Here is a 26,220-nt window from a genome sequence, read left to right as displayed (position 1 = left end):
GGGGTGTCAGGTTATATCCTGACTCTGTGAGTTTAAACCAGTGTTTCTGTATCATTGTCGTGATCTTAATTTTCTTATTCAATTGTCATTCTGGCTTAGACTCTCTCCCTGGTTTGCTTTGAAGCCAGTACAAAACTCACTATGCTCATCCCTTGTTTTTCTCCCAAAACAGGATTTCCCATACCCAAACATTCACCAGATGGAGAAGGTTGCGAGGAAGAGGAAGATGCCCTGGGACACTGAGGCAGGTGAGGAGGAGGTCAGTGCCCCTTTCCCCCTCTCTCCTGCTCCATCTCCCAGCCCAGCATGGCCCCCAGCTGCAGGACAGCCCCACTGCCGGTGCCCTCCTGCTGGGGATGCACTGGGGGGATCTCCTTGCCCTTCCCTGTGGCACGGAGGCAAATCCCATCCTCTCCTTGTCCTTCCTCCCCCAGATCAGGAGCTAAGGATGGAGACCAGGAAGGACAAATCCCTGCAGCAGAACCTCATGGAAGAGGCCGTTTTGAGCAACTCCACAGCACAGGAATCCAACAGGGAGGAAAATCCCTGGAGATCTCACAGGAGGAGGGGCTGCAAGCCCAGCCCAGGATGCTCTGAGGAGGAAAGACCCACTCTGGGCCAGGAAGGTGGGCAGAGCTTCAGCCAGAGCTCGGAGCTGGTGGTCCCTGAGCAGCTTCCTGATGGGGAGAAGCCCTACAAGTGCTTGGAGTGTGGGAAGAGCTTCAGGCAGAGCAACAATCTGAAACGACACCTGATGATCCACACAGGGGAATGGCCCTACAAGTGTGGGGAGTGTGGGAAGGGCTTCAGCTGCAACTCCCACCTTGTCCGCCACTTACACATCCACACTGGGGAGAGGCCCTACAAGTGTGGGGAGTGTGGGAAGGGATTCAGCTCCAACTCTCACCTTGTCAGCCACCAACACATCCACACTGGGGAATGGCCCTACGAGTGTGGGGAATGTGGGAAGGGATTCAGACGGAGCTCTGACCTCATCATCCACCAACGCATCCACACTGGGGAGAGGCCCTACAAGTGTCCTGAGTGTCTGAAGAGGTTTCACAGCAGCTCTGGTCTCCTCAGACACCAGCGGATTCACATGGATGAGAGGCCCTACCGCTGCCCTGACTGCAGGAAGGGCTTCAAGCGCAACTCCACCCTCGTCACACACCAGCGCATCCACACCGGGGAGAGGCCCTACATGTGCCCCACCTGTGGGAAGGGGTTTAACAGCAGCTCAGATCTCCTCCGGCATGAGCGGATTCACTCCGAGGAGAGGCATTTCCTCTGCCCCGACTGCGGCAAGGGCTTCAAGCAAAAGTCCAATCTTGTCAGCCACCAACGCATCCACACTGGGGAGAGGCCCTACTTGTGTCCCCAGTGTGAGAAGAGCTTCACCTGGAGCTCTGACTTGACCAAACACCAACGGAGTCACCAGTAAGGGAAATCCTGAAAGTTCCCCAGCTGCAGGAAGAGCTTTGTGCACTGCTCCAGCTTCATCCCGCATTGGAAGACCATGTTGGGAAGAGCCTAGGTGATCCATGTTCCCTGTGATCCATGCTGGGAAGACACCTGTCCCTTTTCCTGCCCCTACCAATGGCCTGATATTGGATTGAAGGACATGAGGGTCTGGCCATGGCCCTGTCACTACATTCACTCCTGCCTCAGGTCATTGCCAGGGGCAGGAAAGGGACTCTCTCTCTCTTTCCCTGAGGAGACGGGTGTCCTTTCCATGCAACAGGAAACATGTGGCCAGGAAGATACAATTGATGGTGATGTAGTTTTCCCTGTAAATAGTTTTTCTTATCCCTTCTGTTGTCAATATTTTTTCTGTTTCTGTTTGTTCCTTATCTTGTTGCTGTTCCCAGTAAATTGTGCTTATCCCAGCTAGGGATCTTTCCCTCTTTTCTTTCAATGGAAGGTGGGAGGGCAATGAGTTCCAGTGGGGTTTTAGTGGGAGTAGGAAATTGGGGAATCCCATTCCTGAACCCCAGCCCCTGGAAATGGAGCATCCCAGCTGGTGCCAGCCCTGGTGGCCATGGCAGCAGCCTTGGGAGCCGGTCCCTGGATGGGGCTGAGGGAACCTCTTCACTCTGGTGCCCAGGGACAGGAGTGGAGGGAGCGGCTGCAGTTGAGTCAGGGCAGGCTTAGGTTGGATCTCAGGAAAAGGTTTTTGCCCAGAGGCTGCTGGGGCACTGCCCAGGCTCCCCAGGGAAGGGCCGCAGCTCCAGGGCTCTCTGAGCTCCAGCAGCGTTTGGACAGCGCTGCCAGGCCCAGGCTGGCAGTGTTGGGGTGTCCTGTGCAGGGCCAGCAGTTGGAATCGGGGATCCTGATGTGTCCCTCCCAGCTCAGCCAATTCTGTGTTCTGGGATCCATGACCCTGGGGATGGGAGTGCCAATGGTTGCCATGGCAACGGGCTCTGGCTCCAGGCCTGAGCTGGTGTCCATGGCAACCACCCCTGGCATGGGGTCTCCATGGAGCTGCCCAGGGACTGACCATAGCAACAGGGGCTGGAGATGGTTGCCATGGAAACTGACCATAGAAAAATGTTTCCTGGAGATGGTTGCCATGGAAACTGACCATAGCAACAGGGTTTCCTGGTGATGGTTGCCTCCTTAGAATGAGATTTGTCACAGGATCTCAGAGGGGTTCCATGGGGACTTTCCAAGAGTCTCCAGGCTGTTCAAGAGCTGGAATGTCGCACACAGAGACAGGGGCTCCATGGAGCCCTCCCAAGGGTTTCTGGGGATGGCAAAGAGCCGTGTGGTCAGAGGCAGTCACAGCCATTCCATGGTGACATCCCAGGGCACCTTGGGCTGCAGAGGCACTGATCTGTCACAGGCACTCACGGGGGCTCCACAGTGACATCCCAGGAGTCCCCAGGCTGCCAAAGAGCCAGGATGTCACACACACTCCTGTCATGTGCAGAGTGGGAGCTTCAGGCAAAAGCTTTATTTCATTATTGGAGAAACTCCTGCTGAGTCATGAGATGGAGACACCCAGCAGCCACCATGGGTTCTAAAAGCCCTGCAGAGCCTCCAGACTTCTAAATTTCCTTTTAAGAGAGGAGACTGGGAGTGACTGGATCCAATCCTGGCCCCAAGAATTTGTCAAAGGTTTATGTATAAACGATTGGACAGGTAGAATTGAACAATCTGTCAATGCAATTTGTCCCACAGGATTAATGATGGAATACCAGATATATTTATATAAATACAATCAGATCATGACTAGACAGTAAGCTTTTAACCAGAGTTATTTACTCCACAGTCCAGAATCTATAACACCTATAGGATATTCTGCTCTAGGAAGAAATTTTGAAGTCAGCAGGGCCTTGCTGGAGTGGTTTGAGCCCATTGCAGGCAGAGCCTCCTGCTCCAGCAGGAACTGCCTTTCCTGTGCCAGGAGCAGGGCAGGTCCCACTGCAGGAACAGCCCCAGGCCAGCCCCAGCACAGGGAAGGCCTCGGGCACAAGGGCAGAGTGCCGTGCTGGGAGCTGTGCCAGGGACAGCCCGAGGCACCAGAGGCACCTTGGCAGCAGCAGCTGCTTGCAGGGCATGGCCAGAAGCCTCCCTTGGCACCCAGCCTGGTGGCCAGCGCTGCAGAGCTGCTGCCTCAGGGCTCATTTCTGGCTGGGCTCTGAAAAGCCACTTCTGCTCCAGGAGCCTGACTGGGAAGCCATTGGCCCAGCACCTTGGGGACAAGATATTATCAACAAAACTCTTCATGCCAGCAGAGACAAGGCAGGGGCAGAGGAAAGGGGAGAGCCAGGCCCAGGGGACAGGGCTGCCATGGTGATGGCTGTGAGGTCACTGCCCTGCAGCAGCCTGGCTGCCCTCAGCAGACATTCAGGCCAGAATTGTTGTGAGGGCACCCAGCACATCCGAGAACCCACACAACAGGAATTCCATCCTTGGGGAGGGGATTTCACTGGGTCAGGTTGCACACACGCCCTGATTTTTGAGCATTTCTAGGATGGGAAATCCACTTCTATAGAAAAACAGTTGCTGTTTCATGCCACTCTCATCACTGTAAAATATTTCCTCCTTCTAACAAATTTAAATCCACTCTCGTTCAGTTTAGAGATATTGACCATTATTCTGTCACTGCTAGACTTGGGAGAAAATAACTTTGATAACTATTTTTCCATTTTCACAGACCTTGGGGAGGACCCAAATATCTCCCAAGATGGGTTTTGAAGGCTTCATCACGTAACCAGCAGGTAGAGGCTGCAGGCTCTGGGCTCAGTTGTGTGCAGACTGAGGACAGAACAGGAGTAGCCTGGGAAGGATTGAAGGGTGGTTCCACAGATGCTGGAGTTTTATTTCATTGTATAAAACAGCCAGAGAAAGAAATAATGGCACCAAAGGTGTAGAGTGCCCCTGCCCAATGAGGCGGGGATTTTACCCAGACACAGCATCCGGCGAGAGTATGACTTAAAGAAGATTCCACCCCTCCATGCTGTGAGGTGTGCCCTGAAAGCCCAGGAAAAGACACTCCACCCTATCTGATCAAATTAGGAATGGGCCCAGAATGTTCTTTTTCTGTACCCTTATTGTCTAAAATTGTGCTGCAATGTCCCCACTGTAGTTTTTTCCATTGATTGTCCTCCTCGATCCACCCCTTTGCAGTCTCCTTCTCTTAATATTGCACCTTGATCCTAAACTCCACCCCTACCCTGTAATATAAAAATGTTGACCCTACCACCTTGTTTCTTGTGTTGATCCCTGGGAAAATGAAGAATCCTCGGTTTTCTACACCAAGACCTGTCCTGTTGCCTTCCTTTCCCTGTTGGTCATTGGTGTCTGCCTGAGGTCTGAGACTCTGGGGCCTGGGGCAGTTGTTGTGCCTTTTGCTGTAGCAGAACACAACAGTGCTTTCCTCCCTATGGAAAAAAGCACCGTCCTTATCTATGCAGACATGGCTGAAATTTGGCTTCCACCTCCCAAATTCCCTATATCCAAGGGTTGCTTTCAGACAAAAGCTACCAGGAAAGCGAGGTCTGGCTGCCCTTGGCCTCTGATGTCTGCCTTGCATCTGCCCCTCAAACACCGGTGTTCTGTCCTTTCCTTCCTATGGAAAAGAACCATCCTCCTCCAAGTGTCCATGACTGAAATTGGGATTCCACCTCTAAAATTACCTATATCCAAGGGTTGCTCCCAGCCAAAATCTGCCAGTACTGTCAAGTTTGGCTCCACTTGGCCTCTGGTGGCTGCCCCTGCCACACTGGGGCTCGGTTCTTTCCTTCCCATGGAGATCACTGTGACACTGTGGGCACCTCATGGAACCAAGGGGATCATTGTGGCACCACTGGAGCCCATGGAACCAAGGGGCCATGGTGACACCGTGGGGCTTCATGGACGCAGAGACCATTATGACTCTGTGGGGCCTGATGGAACCATGGAGACCATTCCGACCCTTCAGGGCCTGGTGTCACCAAGGGGGCATTGTGACACCTCAGGGCCTCCTGGAAGCCAGGGACCATTGGGACACTGTGGGGCCCCATGGGATAGGAGAACATGGACCAGGTCTGGCTGGCTTGGCCTCCCAGGGGCCACCTGACAGGTCTGGCTGATCTTGGAATGCCAAGGGCTGCCTCTCATCAGCTCCTGGAGCACTGGTGCTCTGTGATTTCCTTGCTATGGAAAAAGCCACCCCTCTTTTCAGATGCCCATTGTCAAAACTTGTATTCTCCCTAAAAAATTTCCTATTTGTATGGGTATCTCTCAGAACAAAACCTGGCATCTATGGCTGGTCTTTGCCTCTGCTTGTCACCTCACATCTGCTCCTGAAACACTGAGGCTCTGTTCCTTCCTTTTGATGGACAAAAAACAACCATCTTGCCAAGAAACCATGGCCAAAATTAGAATTTGGCCTCTCAAATTCCATATATCCAAGGATTGCTCCCTGGCAAAAGTAGCCGGGACAGACAGGTCAGGCTGGCCCTGTCCTCTGATGATTTTCTTAGACTCTGAGCTGAATGTTTTCATTTGAAAACACCTTCGAGAGGGTCCAGAGATCTTCCAAGGACGGGTTCTGAGGCCTCGGGCACAGGACCACTATATATGGACAAAGGAGCTCTGAGCTCTGTGCTGCTGTGGTGGTTTTGCATCACAGAAGTGATGTCCTGAGAGAAGCTGCTAGCAGTTTCCTCTGTGTCTGACAAAAAACAATCAGTAATTAGCTTTGAGAATGGACAATCAGTTAAACTTAAGGAACTAAGGAATGCCTCTGTGCAGACACAAGTTAAAGGACGAGAAAGCCTGGCTGGGTCTCTTTCCCTTCTGGCCATAAAGAGGTGCCAGGGCCGGCCCAGCCCCATCTCAGCCTTCTGGCCTGGCTGCTGAGATCCTGGCCCTGCCCCAGCGCGGCCCAGCCTGACACAGCCCCAGCGCAGCCGCTGCAGAAACCTCCATGGCAAAACAGCTCCGGCCGCAAGCACCGAGCCCGGCCGGGCTCACGGAACCATCTGCAGCCCCGGGAGATATTGACTCTGCCAGTGCTGCCATCCTCCCTCCAGTGAGAGAAAAGGACACAGGGCAGGCACACAGAGGAGCAGCATGGACACACCGAGGGCAGGGAAGAGGAAGTTGAGTCCCAGATGGGAGGGATGAGGAGATGCCTTGATCTTGGGGCTGAAATCCCCTGGTAAAGCTGTGGAGAAGGATGTCATTGATACATCAGACTCTCTTTTTCCCTGTAAGGCATTGAAAAGTATGGGGCTATGACTTGTTTCAGCAAAGGCCTCCATGCTAAAGTAAACAAAATTTGCAGTAGCTGTGATCTCCTGTGAGAGGTTTGAACAGAGAAAGGGAGAACAGTGATGAGACCCTGTGCCCTCAGGGAGAGAAGAAGACCTCTGTTCCCAGAGATGAAGATGATTTCAGAAACATATGAAGAGAACCTTTGCTCTTAAACAGCTCATCTTGAAACTAATATCCCATAACTTGGCATTGCCCATAAGTACAGCTCTGGGAAAAGGTGGGAAAAGCTGGGAGGGAGTTCACAATTGCAGATTTCTCCAGGCAGCTGCTATTTGTGGAAATGAAAAGCCATGATATAACTGTGTTCTTGTGGAGAAGTCTCCATAACATTAACAAGAAGAACTTCTCTCCCTAAGTGAAATGAAGAAAGACTATTTTAGAGGTGGCAAACCAACTGAAAATTTTAGGTTTTTTCTCTTTACATTGTCAGGTTTTATGGAGAGAGGAAGTGTTCTGAAAGTTTTGTTCTAATTCTTATCACTCTTTCTTTAGTTATTGTTATTAAAATTTTATTTATACCCTTTTAAAATTTTGTGACCACTTTGCCTTTCTCCTAATCCTATCTCACAGCAGGAAATGAGTAAGTATACTCTAGTGAGTGCACTGGTAATTAGCCAACACTGAACCCACCACACTAATTGAAGCATTGGCCGAGAAATCTCAAAATGGTGAACCAAAACCACTACAGAAACTTCCTGACAAACTGCACGAGAGCAGAGAGAAATTGAGGCAGAGCCATGGTTTATCAGGACTTGCTTGATCCTAATGAGCCCTGTGGTGCATTTGGAGCTGAGCCTTGGAACCTCAGGGCCTGAGAGGAGATTGCACAAACCTTTCCCGAAGTCAAAGTCAGAGGAAAACCCCAAGGTGGTTGGAGTCTAAAGCATTAATGAGACCCACAAAGGTCCATCTATACCACAGGCCCTTCATGGAGTCCTTGGAGGAGAGAACTGGAGGCCAGAATGGCACAAAAGCCTCTCAGAGACTGCAAATAGCACAAAGAACTCTCAATGTGGATAGGAAAATCCAAAGTACCTTACAAAAGTTAAGAATCTCAAAGTATTCATGAGCCCCACTGAGTGTCAGTACAAAGCTCTCAAGGGACACATTAAAGCAGATAATTGGGGCCATGATTGCACAAACCTATCACAGAGTAGATCAAAAGGCAAACACCAAGTACCTTAATAAAACTGAAGTACCGTGAAGCATTAATGGGCCCCACTGAGTGTTGTTCCTGACAAAGCCTCTCCAGGAAGTAATTAAAGCAGATAATTGGAGGCCAGGATTGCATAAACCTCTCAGAGACTCCAAGGCAAAAGCAAAAGCCAAAGTCCTTTGAAAAACCTGCAGTCCCTGGGAGCATGAAGGAGCCCCCAAGGCCATTCCTGACCAAGGCTCCCTAGGGACTCCTTCCAGCAGATCCTTGACCCCACTGGGATGTGGGCTAGGGGGGGATGCTGAGGGCAGGACCAGGGGCTGACAGTGCCCAGACTGGCTGGGACTGTGCCAGGAGGCCCCAGGGCCTCAGGACAAGGTGTCTCCTCACAGCCCTTGGTGGCACAGACCCTGCTGTGCCCCAGGGCACCAAGACTTGGCTTCTCTTTATCCCCACCTGGCATCAGTGCCTCCAGTTCTCTGCTCTGCCTGGGGTCTGGGGACACTTTCTCAGTCGTGTCCCTCAGTGGGACACATTAAAAGTCCCAGAAACTTTGGAGTTGGATTCTGACTTGGAGTTCTGGAGAGGTTTCTGCAGCTCCCTCTCAGGGCCTGATGTTCAGGGCCTGAGCACAAAGCCCCAGAGGGTCATTAAAGTCCTTGTGCTGTGTCTGTGCTGCTGAGCTGGGCCGGGCTTCTGGCACAGAGGGAGATCCTGGTAACCAAGCAGAGCTTCAAAAGCACATTTCTCTTGCTGAGCAGCTCTTCTGCCAGCCCAGCAGGGCTGGGGCACTGCCTGCAGCCAGCCCGGGCACAGCACAGAGGCACAGAGAGCTTCAATCAGTCAGGGCTGGGAAGGGGCTGAGAAGTGCCTGGGGCAGAATCACTGCCAGCCCTTGGCACAGGAACCTCTGGCTGCAGGACAATGCAGCTGCAGCTCCTGGAGAGATCTCCTAAAGCTGGAACATCCCAATGCCCACAGACCCTGTGAGTGCATTCTCTGCTCATCTCCTGTGCAGAGCAGCCAGGGGTGCCCAGGGCTGTCCTGCAGAGCAGGGTCCTGCAGCCCAGGGCGCTGTGCTGGGCCAGGGACTCTGCTGCCTGCCAGGGACAGCTCTCAGCCGGCCCTGGAGCTGCTCCCAGCACTGGCCAGGAGCTGTGGGGGGAAGGAGCCACCCTGAGCAGGGCAGGTGCTGCTGCTGAGAGGGGCTGGCTGGGGCAGGGCTGCTCCCAGCTCCAGACCAGCCTGGGCACAGCTCCGGAGGACACTTCCCAAAGAAGGTAAGTTTGGGATTGCTGTAAATATCAGGAGCTTTCCTGAGAGTGTTTTCAATTTCCTGCTTGGAGCAGGATGGGAAAGACAAGGCTGCTGACAAAGATTTTTGCTATTTATACATTTTTCATATAGCCATAGCTCTGTAAAGAACTATTATATACTTATAAAATTATAATCTTTGCTTTACTCTATTAAACTCTTAATTAACACTATTAAATCACTATTATATAGTTCTATCACTATAATCCTTAATTAACTCTACTACATTTCTTAAACTTTCTCTTAGATTTTATAACAATAAGTTGACTGTCTAAGTATATTCCTGAAATACTGTATAGTCTTATTATCAGGAAGCAGACCTGAAAGAGGAACATTTTGCGTTTTGACCGGAATGTGAGCAGTCATAACAAAAATTGGGGCAAGGAAGCCCTTGGATGTATACCACAATGGGTTGACCTATTGATGGGCTACTGGGGTAACAGAATCTTCTCCTGGATGCCCCTCTTAAGTATCCTAATTAATTAACCTTAATAAATTGTTGAAATCAGGGGCTGGGTGTGCCCCATCCCCACTGGGAGACCTGGAAGCTTACAATAAATTTCTGTTTTTTACCTTACTGTTCTAACACTGTTGCAAAGAGGTTTTTTTTCTCTTTTGATTACAGACACAGGTGGAAGAGAGAAGCAGAGCAAGAATTGTAATCCCAGGATGAAAGAATATTCTGAGTTTAAAGAGACACACAGGATCATCAAAGGAATGTTTGAACATTTACAGAGACTCCAGAACTGTGACTTTGGCTGGTCAGTCTCACGGCACCTCTCAGGAGGGGATGTCCAGGCCCAGGGAGATGCTCAGGGAAGCAGAGGGGGCTGGGCAGAGCAGTGCTGGGGGAACAAACCCATCCAGACCCTCACCTTCCCTCAGCCACAGGGAATCCTTTGCCTCTCTCATCTCTCAGTGGCAAACACTGAGTGCAGCAGTAATGCTGGGGAGTTCTGAACTGAGAGAGCCAGCAATGATGTGGGGGTAGGAAAATAATTCCTAAAATCAGTTCCTGCCATCCTTTAGACCTGGAAGTGCAGATTGTACCAATCCTTTCTTCAGTAAGAGTGATTCCCCTGACAAATCCTGAATATCCAAACTTGTCCCTCTGCCACAGGGCCACAAATCCAGGGCAGCAGGGCAGGGATGGCTCCTTGAGATCCCCCACACATAGATGGGTGAAGGTTTTCCCAGAGCAGGAACCAGGGCCATTCCCTGCAGCAGGACAGGCTGCAGGGAATGGCCCAGGTTTGGCTCCAAGCAGCCTCTCCTGACTTGTCCCTGTCCTTTCTCCATGAACAGGTGCCCATGTGCAGCCACAGCAAATGTCCAACAGCAGCTCCATCAGCCACTTCCTCCTGCTGGCACTGGCAGACACGCGGCAGCTGCAGCTCCTGCACTTCTGCCTCTTCCTGGGCATCTCCCTGGCTGCCCTCCTGGGCAACGGCCTCATCATCAGCGCCGTAGCCTGCGGCCACCACCTGCACACGCCCATGTTCTTCTTCCTGCTCAACCTGGCCCTCAGCGACCTGGGCTCCATCTGCACCACTGTCCCCAAAGCCATGCACAATTCCCTCTGGGACACCAGGAACATCTCCTACTCAGGATGTGCTGCCCAGCTATTTTTTTTTGCCTTCTTCATCTCAGGAGGGTTTTGCCTCCTGACCATCATGTGCTACGACCGCTACGTGTCCATCTGCAAACCCCTGCACTACGGGACCCTCCTGGGCAGCAGAGCTTGTGCCCACATGGCAGCAGCTGCCTGGGCCAGTGCCTTTCTCAATGCTCTGCGGCACACAGCCAATACATTTTCCCTGCCCCTGTGCCATGGCAATACCCTGGGCCAGTTCTTCTGTGAAATCCCAGAGATCCTCAAGCTCTCCTGCTCCAAATCCTATCTCAGGGAACTTGGGCTCATTGCAGTTAATGCCTGTTTAGGATTTGGATGTTTTGTGTTCATTGTTTTCTCCTATGTGCAGATATTGAGGGCTGTGCTGAGGATCCCCTCTGAGCAGGGACGGCACAAAGCCTTTTCCACCTGCCTCCCTCACCTGGCTGTGGTCTCTCTGTTTCTCAGCACTCTAATATTTGCTCACCTGAAGCTCCCCTCCATCTCCTCCCCATCCCTGGATCTGGCCCTATCAGTTCTGTACTCAGTGGTGCCTCCAGCCCTGAACCCTCTCATCTACAGTCTGAGGAACCAGGAGCTCAAGGCTGCAGTGCGGAAACTGATGACTGGATGCTTTCAGGAACATTAAACTGCTGCCCAATTTCTACAAATCAATTGTAATAAAAATAATCTGTGATACTTCCTGTTAGTTTGGTTCTGAATTGTTTTTTGTTTGTTTTGGTTTTTTCATATTTCCACAATAAATATCATTGTTTGTGCCATTTCTCATTTTTGGTGGTTCTAAATGTACTAAATGATGTCCCGGCAAATTTTTCTGCAGAGATGCCCTTTTGTTGCCTTCTCTGGGGCTGCAGCAGCAATGTCTGTGTGCAGAGCTGGGGCAGATCAGGGCTGGCACAGCAGCTGTGCCCAGGAGCAGCAGCACTTGGTGCTGCCAGTGCTGCTCCCGTGGCCCTGCCCCGCTGCCCTGGTGGCCCTGGTGTTGCTGCAGGGCCTGAGTGCTCTCGGGGCCGGGCACAGTCCTGGGGGTGGCAGTGCTGGGGCTGCAGCAGGGACAGGCCATGGGCACTGCTGGGGCAGCGCTGACGCCTCAGGCCAGGGCCTGGGGGCTCCAGGCTCCTTGCCCAGGCTCTCTCAAGAACACGGCCAGGCCAATGCTCAGCACAGAAAACCCCCGTGAGCAGCCCCAGGCTGGCCGTGGGCAGGCTGGGGACAAACAGCATGGCTGGTGCTCTGCAAGGGCCCTGGGAGAGATGGGAAGGAGCAGCAGAGCAGGGGCTGATCCATCCCCAGTGCGCTGCACAGCCCAGGGCAGCGTCCCAGAGCGTCCTCATGGAGCTGCCAACAACATCCCCCCTCTGCAGCCCTGGCCTCTCCCCAGCTCACAGAGGTGCCGCATCCTTGCAGGCACAGACACGGCAACGAGGGAGCCTGGGCCGATCCCCCCACTCCTCCAGGCTCAACCCTTCCCTGCTGGGGAGATGCCAAAGCATCCTCAGGGAGCATTTCCCTGCCCTCAGGGGAATTTCTCACAGGTGCCTTGCACTGACTCTCTGTGTCTGTGTGCACACAGGAGTGCCTGTGCTGGGGAAATGTGGCAGGAATGCTGCTCTCTGAGGGGTCTGACTGCCTTGGATAGCAGAGCCAGTCAGGCCTGTAGGTAAGGCTAAATCACGAGGTCTAAGCTAAGTTAAACGCTGCTAAGAGTTGTTCTTTTGCTAAGTTCATATGTTTAATATAAGTTATATGTTAAGTTAAATATTGTTAAATGTTATTCCTGTTTTAAATTGCATAGTTATAGGTTATAAGTTAGGTTAAATACTGTTAAGCTCTGTTCTTTTGCTAAATTGTTAAGTTTAATGTAGAAATTAAGGTAAAGGTATAAGGTAATTCCTATTAGGTTTTAGGTCTGTTAAGGTTTTGGGCCATATTCCTTTTATCCTTGCCCTCATTTTTTTTGTGTCACACACACCGGAACAGCTCTCAATTCATTTCTGGTTTGATTGCCTGGATTTTGTTTGGTTTTGTTGTTGCTTTGTTTCCTTGCTGTGCCTGAAGTGTCCAGTCAGGAGCAGAGTGACTCTTGCCAAGGAACTTTGTGCTGCTGTCACTTTAATATTAAATCTGGTTTTTGCTGGGGATTTTTTCAGCGCTCTCAAGCCCTCGTTGGTAACAGGGTGAAGGAGCCCTGGCCCAGGCTCTGGCCCTGGGGGACACGGGGACACTGCCGGGGGGTCCCTGTGCCCCTGTCCCACCCCCCATGGCTCCTGCCCCTGTCCCCGTGTCAGGCTCTGGGGTCGATCTCATGGAACATCCTCTGGGGGAGGCTGCGGCGCCAGGGGCAGGGGGACTTGGGGGCACAGGGGACCCCGCTGTGCACGAGCAGCGTTGGACTTCTCTGGGGGAACTGGGAGGGGGCTGGGGTAGAGTGACCTCCCCAGTGACCTCACACAGCCTCTCAGATGTCACATAGCCATCTCTGTGATGTCACACAGCCCAGTCTGTAATGTCATACAGGCCCTGTGATGCTGGGCAGTTCCGGCGCCATCCCAGCAGTGGCCTCTCCCTCCTGCCCTGTCCTCAGCCACTGCCACCCTTGGGGCTCTGGACTATGACTTCTTCTCCCTGGGCATCCCCTGCTGCCCGCCCAGGTTTTCCCGAGGAGCTGCTGCCCCTGAGCCAGGGGCTCTGCTCTGCTGCCCTGGGTACCCCGGGGCTCCCAAAACACCCCACGGCCAGGCTGGGCCCAGAGTGTCACAATGTCCCCTTGGATCCATCAGGCCCCGCAGTGTCACAATGCTCCCTGCGCTCTCTGAGGCCCCACATCACCCAGCCCAGGCCATTGCTGTGGTTCCAGTCCCTCCCAGTATGATCCCAGTGATTCCCAGTCTCTCTCAGTATATCCCACTTGATCCCAGCATGCTCCCAGTCACACCCACTTCCTCCCAGTTGCTTCCAGCATAATTCCAGTTGCCCAGAACCACTTCTAGCCACCCTCAGTGCAGTACCAGTTGCTCCCAGTATATCCCAGTTGCACCGACCATGGTCCAAACTGCCCTCAGAATGTTCCTGGTCACTCCCAGTATGATCCCAGTCCCCCTCAGTGTTGTTCCAGTTCCACCCAGTATGTTCCCAGTTGTACCTAGTCACCCCTAGTACATTCCCGCTCACTGCCAGTATGACCTCAGTGGCCCCCATTACAGACACGGTCACTCGCAGTTGCCCTCACTTGCCACCAGAATGGTCCCAGCTGTTACAAGTGTTGTCCCCTCCAGTATGGTGCCAGACACTTCCAGTATATTCCAATTGCCCCCAGCATGCTCGATCCCAGTCACCCCAGAGTCCCCAGTATGGTTCCAGTTGCCCCCAGGATGACCTCACTCATTCCCAGTATATCCCAGTTACCTCCAGCAGGCCCCCAAACCCCCTCCCAGCACCACAAATGGCCCCAAGAGCCACAACAGCCTCTCTCAGTCCCACCAGGAGTCCCTAAAACCCCTCCCAGCCCTCCATGGAGCTGAGCGGGAAAGGTTGGTGGACAGGAACATCCCCAGCAAGGGTCAGCTAGGACACTTCAGCAGCAATTTGGGCATTTTGTGGGGAACACTTGGACTGGGCAGACGCAGGCCAGGGACTGGGACAGACAGCCGGAATTCCTGGAGAACAGATGAGGTTAGATGGACCCGTTCTGCTGGAACAACTACAAGAACATGGCCATGTCCCTTGGCTTGGATGGTCCCAGAAGAACCAAATCCTCCCCTTAACCTCAAATTCACATTCAAATCCCAGTAAAATGATTCAGCTTTAGATCTCTTTACTTGATTTCTTTATTTTTACCCCAATTCTAGGTGTTTTGATGGGATAAACAAGGAGATTATTCAGGTGGGAAAAGATCTCCATGATCATCCATTATTGCTTGATGCCACCAGAAGAAGAAGTGACACAGCAGGTAAGAATTTCTTGGGCTTTAAAGTCAAAGAAACAGCTCTTCCCAATTAATTTTCAATGTTGATCAGAGTCCCGATGGATTTTCCTGGTCTGTGTTCATCCAGGTGTCTATGGGCATCCAGGAGGATTTGAAGACCACTTTCCAGGTGTCTTCTCATCAGAGATCACAAGGAATGTGGGTCACCAGGGCTCTGACCAACATGGGTCTTCTAAAGGGGGATGGAGTGGGAGCAGCGCATGAAGCTCTTCCTGCAGTCGGGGCAGTCACAGGGCTTCCCTTACCTGTGCCTAAGTTGGTGTCGAGTCAAGTGAAAGCTCCTGGAGAAGCTCTTCCCACACTGGGGACACTCATAGGGCCTCTGCCTGGTGTGGATGTGCCGGTGCCGGACAAGGTGGGAGTTTTGCTTGAAGCCCCTCCTGCAGTCAGGGCAGCGGAAGGGCCTCTCCCCGTTGTGAATCCGCTGGTGCTTGCAGAGAGCAGAGCTCCACCTAAACCTCTTCTGACACTCGGGACACTCATAGGGCCTCTCCCCAGTGTGGATGCGTTGGTGGATGATGAGTTCTGAGCTCCAGCCGAAGCCCTTCCCACACTCCCCACACTTGTAGGGCCATTCCCCGGTGTGGATCATCTGGTGGCGGATCAGGTGGGATTTCCGCCTGAAGCTCTTCCCACACTCCGAGCACTTGTACGGCTTCTCCCCATCATGAAGCTGCTCATGGACCACCAGCTCTGAGCTCTGGCTGAAGCTCTGCCCACCTTCCTGACACTGGGTGTGTCTTTCCTCCTCAGATGACCTTGGGCTGGTTTTGCAGCCCCTCCTCCTGCGGGATCTCTGGGGCTTTTCCTCCCCGTTGGGTTCCTGTGCTGTGGAGCCGCTCAAAATGGCCTCTTCCATGAGGTTCTGCTGCGGGGATTTGTCCTTCCTGGTCTCCATCTGCAGCTCCTGCTCTGGGGGAGGAAGGACAAGGAGAGGATGGGATTTGCCAGTGGGAAGGGCAGGGAGATCCCCCGAGTGCATCCCCAGCAGGAGGACACCGGTAGCAGGGCTGTCCTGCAGCTGGGAGCCAGGCTGGGCTGGGAGATGGAGCAGGAGAGAGGTGGAAAGGGGCACTGACTTCCTCCTCACCTGCCTGGGCATCCCAGGGCATCTTCCTCTTCCTTGCAGCCTCCTCCTCCATCTGGAAGATATTTGGAGATGAGAAATCCTGTTTTGAAAGGAAAACAAGGGATGAGCACAGAGAGTTTTGTACTGGTTTCAAAGCAAACCTGGGAGAGAGTCTAAGCCAGAAGGACAATTTAATAGGAAAATTAAGATCAAAGCTATGATACAGAAAGACTGGTTTAAACTCAGAGAGTCAGGATATAACCTGACACCCTGATAATCAGGGTGGTGGTAGCAGGCTGATGAAATGGTGGCTGCAGTCCGGCTGGAGTGATGAACGTGATTCTGCCAAAGCAGTGATCCTGTAGAAGGGTCTGGTCTTCCTCTGAATGTCCAGTGATGCTTATGGAGCTCTTGTCCTCTGGGAATGCAGCAGGCAAGGTGATTGTGGTGTTGCAGAGGTGAGATTATATCCAGGCAGGAATGCTTCGTTCCTCCCCCTGGGCGGAGCATCCCACAATGGGATGATGTAATTTTATCAGTCCTGCAGTGACACTCAATGGCCCATTAAGAGAAGATGGCCCCTGGAGGGCGTTATCAGGGCTGAGCCATGGAAGAGATAAAGAACACTGCCCCACCTGTTGATAACAGTTTTTGGAGATGGGGACTGAAAACACTTTTGGTTACATCTGACATTGTAACCTGAAACAGTGAGGCAATCCCTGCTCGGGGTGGGGGGTGAACACCACCCCCCTTACCCAAACTGGCTCAGGTGTAAAACCCCCACCCTGGGAAGGCCACGCACACAGGGGACAATGTCACACTTGCCCTGTCCCAGGGGAGATCTCTGTTCCTGTCAGTCCCTTGCTCTCCCCCCTTTTCTCTTTCTTTCTATCTATCTCTCTACATCACATTTACTGTCAATAAAATCCACTTTGGATTTTGTCTCCTTAGCAGCTTAATTGCGGCAGAGGCATCTCTCTAACAATTTTGTTAACCAGATTGTGACATTATTTTTGCACAGTGAGTTCAGGGCACTGTTGTCTGACCCCAAGCATGTTTGACAGAAGCGTGGTTCCCTCCTCTGAGGAGTTTGTGGCTCTTTCTGGAGGAACTCTTGGAAACTTGGATGCAGCTTCCTCTGAGTGACTTTTGGGAGAATTTATGAGGAAAATGGCTCTTGTGGGTGGCCAGTGTAGAGAAAATATTTTGTTTTCCTTCTTTGAAAAGTCTGTTAAAATCACTGGAAGAAAGGGATAAAATCATACCAGCAAGACTGGCAAGGATCATTCACCACGCAGTGAGGAACAAAAGGTTACTAACGTCCCACAAGAAGTCCTGCTAAAGTAGCTAAATGCCAAATAACTCCTGAATACACAAGCTTTGGGGCTTTGCCAAACGTGAGAATCATTTTCTCTTGCTACCTGTCTCCTTTGTGACAGCTGCACTGAGCTTTCCCTCCCTTTTAATAACCTGTATTGGGCTAAATGTCCACTTTTATCACAACCTGCCAGCAGCTGAGCTGGAGTTGTGCTGGAAGTGGTGAAATTTGAAATTGCCACAGAATTGCTTCTATTGTCAGTTTATTAATGTTTGGGATTTGTTTGCATTTTCATCACAAGTGACTTGTGGGAAGAGCAAATATTCCTCAAGGCATTTTTTGTAGGGTTAAGTTTGATTTCTGGCAAGTTTGTTTAACCTGGTCCCCAGGGGATGCTCGAGTGGTCTCTGTGCTTCTCACCCTGGGGGATGCTTGGGAGGGGCTTGGATGGGTTGTCCCTTTCCCTGTCACTCCAGGCCATTCCCCAGGGGTGTCCCTGGCCCTGTTACCCCAGGGCATTCCCTGAGGGGTTGTCCCCATCTCTTTCACCCCAGGCTATTCCACAGGGGCTGTCCCTGTCCCTATCCCTGTTACCCCAGGCCATTCCTGAGGAGGTGTCTCTCTCCCCGTCACCCCAAGCCATTCCCCAGGGGGTCTCCATCATTCTCACCCCTATGCCAGGGGAGTGCTCTGTCCCTCTCAGGCAAGATGTGCTTGGGCGTTGAAACAGGGTATTTTACAGGTTAAATTTAACAGGGTAGAAATCCATTTGGATTTAGGTGAAATGTGCTGTTTTGAAGTATTAGCAGCTTGCTAACATAGGTAAAATGTGCTGTTTAATCTGCTAGCTCTGTTGCTGAAACGCAGATAGAAAATCAATCCCCACAAATCCTGTAAGGAGTTGTATGGACGGTATGTTTATTGCAGCGCTGGACGCATGTGGGGATCGTTCCCCTTCAAAGGACATCAGCACCCTGTGTAAGAGACGGTCCCAAGTTCCCCTCATTTTTGCCTCATGTTTGCCGCAATGGCAGAGACTGAGATCCTGGAGACCCTGATTGGAGTTCCGGCTTGGAGAGGTGATTTTTGCAGGTGTATTTGCTGTACCACCACAGACCACTGCTTCGAGCAGGGCCTGGCAAGGACCTGGCAAGGAGTGGCTTGTTCTACGCGCTCACACCGGCTTCATGATACCTGCTGAACCCACGGATTTTCCCACCTCTTGGCCAAATGAACTTTGGGGTAACTCTGGTGATCTCTCATGGAAGACCCCTCATCTCTCTCGTGACCACTGTGACAGACAGAGATCGAAGCCCCTCCCAAGGACTGAGACTGAGACCCCCACCACAGAGAGGAGGGCTGGCCTGATCAATGTGAGATGTTTCCCAGGTGTGGTTGATGGACTAAGAAGACAATGTCTCTCTTTCACAGCTGAAAACATGACCTGTTCCTCCTCGGTGGCTTCAATGGACTTATTCTTCATTCTACCTGTTCCCCCTCAATTACTTCAATAGACTTTCATTTTCTTTTGCCTGTTTCCCCCACTTAGACAGAGGACCATGAAAGACCCCTGAGATTACCAAGATTTTGAGATTCTCCCTGACACAAGAAAATAGATTGTCATTGTCTGGACCAGAGAGGATTTTGTCTGCTTTGAAACTATAAACCTCTTTCCCCTCCTTTTCTTTCTATCCTTTATTTCCCTTCTGTCCCCTCCATTGCATTTGCTGTTGGCACTCTATAATTAAGATGCATTTGTTGTGATTAAAGTGATGGTCCCCTGCTGTTTGCCTTTTTGCATTTTCGGGATTAGTAAATGAAACATCATGACACCCTGCTCCTCCAAACGGATCTTGACACTCCCTCACGGGATTGGGACCTGCAGGCAGGGTCCCTTCCTACCCCAATAGTTCTGGGATTCTGTCAGGGACTCGCTTCCCTTTCCTTCTTCCCTCTGCTTCCAGCTGTGAATGTGTCAGAAAATGCCCAGCAAATCCACCTTTGCTGTGTGCTTTGGGAGCTCACACAGCTGCTGCACCTTGTCCCCTGCCCTGCACAGCTCCTTGGGAGGCACGGCAGGAGCAGCACCCTGAGAGCCTCAGGAATGCCCCTATGGGATCCATGTCACACACTCCCAGGGGCTGGAATTCCAGTTCCCAGCCAGGAAAAGATGTTCCTGCCCTTGAAGGAAAAGCTCTTAACAAGGACCCAAAAGCCAAGTGGAGCAAGATCCTACAGTGACATTTCACTGCCAGCCTTCATAACTTCACCCATGGTTGTTGTAGCTCATGGATTGGGAATGAAATCAGGGCAGGGTCTTTTGTAAGAGCTGCCCTGGGTCAAGGGAGACACTGAGAGAGAAACAGAGCAGGTGAAGGAAGGCAGGAGAGAAAGGAGGACACAAACACAATCAGCTGAGAAGGTGGCACTCTGAAAACAGAAATGCCATGGACTGAAAATGAATGGGATGAAAAGAAATAATTTTGTATCTTGTATTTCCAATCAAAACACAATTTCCTCACTTTTTCACCAACCTCCTCCTGGTGTCATTCAGCAGGGCTGTCAGAAAGTTCTTCATTCTGAGCGGATGCTCCAGGCTGCAGCCACAAGGAAACAGGGAATGGGGATTTTCCTACTCCTGGGGAGTTTGACATCATCAGCTGAGGAGAGAAGGAGGCAGCAGCAGAAAAGGACAGCTGGGCTTCACCCTTCCAGAATAAAGAGGAGGGGAAAAATCTCTCATCATGTTTGCAGCTGCTCCCACAGGGATGTGAGGGCTGATCCCAGAGCCCCAAGGATCACATTCAGGGCAGCCCTCAGGGAATGTTCACCTGGTATTGGGGGGCTGCATGGGAGAACCTGGATCTTGGAGCACCCAGCTGCCCCCCATGTTTGGAGGTGCCTGAGGAGGGCTGGGATGATGCCAGGGACATCCTGCAGTGACATCCCCCCTGTGTGTGCTCAGTCCCAACCCTGACCCTGATCCTGGTCTCAATCTCACTCCACGGTTAGACACACTCAGAGTTCCGTATTTAATCTCAGCCCAGTGCCAAACTTATCTAGGCCCAGACCCAATCCCAGCCTCAGCCCTAAAGCCAATCCCATGTTTTGCCTTAACCCCAATCCCAGCTCTAATCCAAATCTCAGCCACAACTCCAACCCCAGACCCAATTCCAGCCCTTTCCTAAATCCTCAGCCCCAAACCAAATCCCAGGCTCAGCCCTTCTGGGGGTTTGGGGGTGTCTCTGTCCCTCTGACCCCAATGATGTTTGGGTGGGGTCACACCAGGGCTGAGAGGGACAGAGACCCCCCAGCCTCCCCAAGGATGAGAAGGTCGGAGAGCCCCCCCAGCCCCGAGCACCCTCAGCGGTGAGAGGGACACAGAGCCCCTGGTCCCCAGCCCTGCACAAACTTTCCCGGAGGTCAGAGGGATGAAGACCCCCTGAGCATCCCCCAGGGTGAGGGGACAGAGACCCCTTGAATATCCCCTGGGAACCAGACAAAATAAACTTGCAGAAATCAAACATAACTCTGCATAAAGTACTTTGATGAATATTTCATTTTCCCACAAGTCACTTGTGATGGAAACGCAAACAAATCCCAAACATTAATAAACCAAGAATAGAAGCGATTCTGTGGCAATTCCAAGTTTCATCAGTTCCCATGCAGCTCCAGCTCAGCTGCTGGCAGGTTCAAATAAAAGAAAAGTGAAAATTTGGCCCAATACAGATTATTAAAAGGAAGGGACTGCGCTGTGTAGCTATGACAAAGGTGACAGGGAGGAAAAAGATATTGATTCTCATATTTGGACAAAACCTCCAAACCTGTGAATTTGGGAGTTATTCAGGAATTTAGTGAGAGCTGGGCTTCTTGTAGGACTTGTCAGTCTTGCTGGTATCATTTGTTACCTTTCTTTCAGTGATTTTAACAGACTTTGCAGGGAAGGACAAGAAAATATTATCTTTACACTGGGCACCTACAACAGCCATTCTCCTCATAAGTTCTTCCATAAGTTGCTCAGAGAAAGATGCATCCAAGTTTCCAAGAGATCCTCCAGAAAGAGGCAAAACCTTCTCAGAGGAGGGAACCACGCTGCTGTCAAACACGCTTGGGGTCAGACAACAGTGCCCTGAACTCACTGTGCAAAAATAATGTCACAATCTGGTTAACAAAATTGTTAGAGAGATGCCTCTGCCGCAATTAAGCTGCTAAGGAGACCAAATCCAAAGTGGATTTTATTGACAGTAAATGTGAGGTAGAGAGAGAGATGGAAAGAAAGAGAAAAGGGGAGAGAGCAAGGGACTGACAGGAACAGAGATCTCCCCTGGGACAGGGCAAGTGTGACATTGTCCCCTGTGTGCGTGGCCTTCCCAGGGTGGGGGTTTTACACCTGAGCCAGTTTGGGTAAGGGGGGTGGTGTTCACCCCCCAACCCAAGCAGGTATTCCCTCACTGTTTCAGGTTACAGTGTCAGATGTAACCAAAAGTGTTTTCAGTCCCCATCTCCAAAAACTGTTATCAACAGGTGGGGCAGTGTTCTTTATCTCTTCCATGGCTCAGCCCTGATAACGCCCTTCAGGGGCCATCTTCTCTTAATGGGCCATTGAGTATCACTGCAGCACTGATAAAATTACATCATCCCATTGTGGGATGCTCCGCCCAGGGGGAGGAACCAAGCATTCCTACCTGGATATAATCTCACCCTTGCAACACCACGATCACCTTGCCTGCTGCATTCCCAGAGGACAAGAGCTCCATAAGCACCATTGGACCTTCAGAGGAAGACCAGACCCTTCTACAGGATCACTGCTTTGACAGAATCACGTTCATCACTCCAGCCGGACTGCAGCCACCATTTCATCAGCCTGCTACCACCACCCTGATTATCAGGGTGTCAGGTTATATCCTGACTCTGTGAGTTTAAACCAGTCTTTCTGTATCATAGCTTTGATCTTAATTTTCCTATTAAATTGTCCTTCTGGCTTAGACTCTCTCCCAGGTTTGCTTTGAAACCAGTACAAAACTCACTGTGCTCATCCCTTGTTTTCCTTTCAAAACAGGATTTCCCATCTCCAAATGTCTTCCAGATGGAGGAGGAGGCTGCAAGGAAGAGGAAGATGCCCTGGGATGCCCAGGCAGGTGAGGAGGAAGTCAGTGCCCCTTTCCCTCTCTCTCCTGCTCCATCTCCCAGCCCAGCCTGGCCCCCAGCTGCAGGACAGCCCCGCTGCCGGTGTCCTCCTGCTGGGGACGCACTCGGGGGATCTCCCTGCCCTTCCCTCTGGCAAATCCCATCCTCTCCTTGTCCTTCCTCCCCCAGAGCAGGAGCTGCAGATGGAGACCAGGAAGGACAAATCCCCGCAGCAGAACCTCATGGAAGAGGCCATTTTGACTGGCTCCACAGCACAGGAACCCAACGGGGAGGAAAAGCCCCAGAGATCCCGCAGGAGGAGGGGCTGCAAAACCAGCCCAAGGTCATCTGAGGAGGAAAGACACACCCAGTGTCAGGAAGGTGGGCAGAGCTTCAGCCAGAGCTCAGAGCTGGTGGTCCATGAGCAGCTTCATGATGGGGAGAAGCCGTACAAGTGCTCGGAGTGTGGGAAGAGCTTCAGGCGGAAATCCCACCTGATCCGCCACCAGATGATCCACACCGGGGAATGGCCCTACAAGTGTGGGGAGTGTGGGAAGGGCTTCGGCTGGAGCTCAGAACTCATCATCCACCAACGCATCCACACTGGGGAGAGGCCCTATGAGTGTCCCGAGTGTCAGAAGAGGTTTAGGTGGAGCTCTGCTCTCTGCAAGCACCAGCAGATTCACACCGGGGAGAGGCCCTTCCACTGCCCCGACTGCAGGAGGGGCTTCAAGCAAAACTCCCACCTTGTCCGGCACCGGCACATCCACACCAGGCAGAGGCCCTATGAGTGTCCCCTGTGTGGGAAGAGCTTCTCCAGGAGCTTTCACTTGACTCGACACCAACTTAGGCACAGGTAAGGGAAGCCCTGTGACTGCCCCGACTGCAGGAAGAGCTTCATGCGCTGCTCCCACTCCATCCCCCTTTAGAAGACCCATGTTGGTCAGAGCCCTGGTGACCCACATTCCTTGTGATCTCTGATGAGAAGACACCTGGAAAGTGGTCTTCAAATCCTCCTGGATGCCCATAGACACCTGGATGAACACAGACCAGGAAAATCCATCGGGACTCTGATCAACATTGAAAATTAATTGAGAAGAGCTGTTTCTTTGACTTTAAAGCCCAAGAAATTCTTACCTGCTGTGTCACTTTTTCTTCTGGTGGCATCAAGCAATAATGGATGATCATGGAGATCTTTTCCCACCTGAATAATCTCCTTGTTTATCCCATCAGAACATATAGAATTGGGGTAAAAATAAAGAAATCAATAAAAGAGATCTAAAGCTGAATCATTTTACTGGGATTTGAATGTGAATTTGAGGTTAAGGGGAGGATTTGGTTCTTCTGGGACCATCCAAGCCAAGGGACATGGCCATGTTCTTGTAGTTGTTCCAGCAGAATGGGTCCATCTAACCTCATCTGTTCTCCAGGAATTCCGGCTGTCTGTCCCAGTCCCTGGCCTGCGTCTGCCCAGTCCAAGTGTTCCCCACAAAATGCCCAAATTGCTGCTGAAGTGTCCTAGCTGACCCTTGCTGGGGATGTTCCTGTCCACCAACCTTTCCCGCTCAGCTCCATGGAGGGCTGGGAGGGGTTTTAGGGACTCCTGGTGGGACTGAGAGAGGCTGTTGTGGCTCTTGGGGCCATTTGTGGTGCTGGGAGGGGGTTTGGGGGCCTGCTGGAGGTAACTGGGATATACTGGGAATGAGTGAGGTCATCCTGGGGGCAACTGGAACCATACTGGGGACTCTGGGGTGACTGGGATCGAGCATGCTGGGGGCAGTTGGAATATACTGGAAGTGTCTGGCACCATACTGGAGGGGACAAAACTGGGAACAGCTGGGACCATTTTGGGGGCAAGTTAGGGCAACTGCGAGTGACTGTGTCTGTAATGGGGGCCACTGAGGTCATACTGGCAGTGAGCGGGACTGTACTAGGGGTGACTAGGTGCAACTGGGAACATACTGGGTGGAACTGGAACAACACCGAGGGGGACTGGGATCATACTGGGAGTGACCAGGAACATTCTGAGGGCAGTTTGGACCATGGTCGGTGCAACTGGGATATACTGGGAGCAACTGGTACTGCACTGAGGGTGGCTAGAAGTGGTTCTGGGCAACTGGAATTATGCTGGAAGCAACTGGGAGGAAGTGGGTGTGACTGAGAGCATGCTGGGATCAAGTGGGATATACTGAGAGAGACTGGGAATCACTGGGATCATACTGGGAGGGACTGGAACCACAGCAATGGCCTGGGCTGGGTGATGTGGGGCCTCAGAGAGCGCAGGGAGCATTGTGACACTGCGGGGCCTGATGGATCCAAGGGGACATTGTGACACTCTGGGCCCAGCCTAGCCGTGGGGTGTTTTGGGAGCCCCGGGGTACCCAGGGCAGCAGAGCAGAGCCTCTGGCTCAGGGGCAGCAGCTCCTCGGGAAAACCTGGGCGGGCAGCAGGGGATGCCCAGGGAGAAGAAGTCATAGCCCAGAGCCCCAAGGGTGGCACTGGCTGAGGGACGGGGCAGGAGGGAGAGGCCACTGCTGGGACGGCGCCGGAACTGCCCAGCATCACAGGGCCTGTATGACATTACAGACTGGGCTGTGTGACATCACAGAGATGGCTATGTGACATCTGAGAGGCTGTGTGAGGTCACTGGGGAGGTCACTCTGCCCCAGCCCCCCTCCCAGTTCCCCCAGAGAAGTCCAACACTGCTCATGCACAGCGGGGTCCCCTGTCCCCCCAAGTCCCCCCGCCCCTGGCGCCGCAGCCTCCCCCAGAGGATGTTCCACGAGATCGACCCCAGAGCCTGACACGGGGACGGGGGCTGGAGCCATGGGGGGTGGGACAGGGGGACAGGGACCCCCCGGCAGTGTCCCCGTGTCCCCCAGGGCCAGAGCCTGAGCCAGGGCTCCTTCACCCTGTTACCAACGAGGGCTTGAGAGCGCTGAAAAAATCCCCAGCAAAAACCAGATTTAATATTAAAGTGACAGCAGCACAAAGTTCCTTGGCAAGAGTCACTCTGTTCCTGACTGGACACTTCAGGCACAGCAAGGAAACAAAGCAACAACAAAACCAAACAAAATCTAGGCAATCAAACCAGATATGAACTGAGAACTGTCCCTGTGTGTCTGACACAAAAAAAATGAGGGCAAGGATAAAAGGAATATGGCCCAAAACCTTAACAGACCTAAAACCTAATAGGAGTTACCTTATACCTTTACCTTAATTTCTACATTAAACTTAACAATTTAGCAAAAGAACAGAGCTTAACAGTATTTAACCTAACTTATAACCTATAACTATGCAATTTAAAACAGGAATAACATTTAACAATATTTAACTTAACATATAACTTATATTAAACATATGAACTTAGCAAAAGAACAACTCTTAGCAGCGTTTAACTTAGCTTAGACCTCGTGATTTAGCCTTACCTACAGGCCTGACTGGCTCTGCTATCCAAGGCACTCAGACCCCTCAGGGAGCAGCATTCCTGCCACATTTCCCCAGCACAGGCACTCCTGTGTACACACAGACACAGAGAGTCAGTGCAAGGCACCTGTGAGAAATTCCCCTGAGGGCAGGGAAATGCTCCCTGGGGATGCTTTGGCATCTCCCCAGCAGGGAAGGGTTGAGCCTGGAGGAGGGGGATCGGCCCAGGCTCCCTCGTTGTTGGGGATCCCTGAGTGCAGCAAACGGGAGAGTTCCCGGCTCGGAGAGGCCCCACTCAGAGGGAGTCGCTGGCCCAGGAGAGCTCCAAGGGCTCCTTTTGGAGCACTGTTTGTAGGGCCCCAAGAGAGGGGCTGCAGTCCCACCCATGTTTCACCCTGGCCGCACTTGGCATCAGCAGCTTTCTTTG

At 52.0% G+C, this 26,220-nt stretch overlaps 1 protein-coding gene across 1 annotated transcript; it reads left to right on the top strand.

Moving 5' to 3' along the window:
• Nucleotides 1-199: 199 nt before the first annotated feature.
• On the top strand, nt 200-23,227 carry LOC144248539 (uncharacterized). The gene is made up of 3 exons (XM_077790649.1): nt 200-208; nt 623-1,382; nt 22,749-23,227. The coding sequence occupies exons 1-3, from the start codon at nt 200-202 to the stop codon at nt 23,225-23,227; spliced, it is 1,248 nt and encodes a 415-aa protein (XP_077646775.1).
• The last annotated feature ends 2,993 nt before the right edge of the window (nt 23,228-26,220 follow it).

Source organism: Lonchura striata, unplaced genomic scaffold (assembly GCF_046129695.1).
Source record: "Lonchura striata isolate bLonStr1 unplaced genomic scaffold, bLonStr1.mat Scaffold_165, whole genome shotgun sequence".
Classification (NCBI taxonomy): domain Eukaryota; kingdom Metazoa; phylum Chordata; class Aves; order Passeriformes; family Estrildidae; genus Lonchura; species Lonchura striata.
The sequence above is the reverse complement of the archived record's forward strand: the minus strand, read 5'-3'. Positions and strand labels throughout refer to the sequence as shown.

Bases quoted from the DNA above. Each gene is read 5' to 3' on its own strand.
- LOC144248539 (XM_077790649.1), top strand. The intron at 1,383-22,748 runs GTGAGAAGAGCT...AGTGTCAGGAAG, and splicing joins GCCCTACTTGTGTCCCCAGT to GTGGGCAGAGCTTCAGCCAG.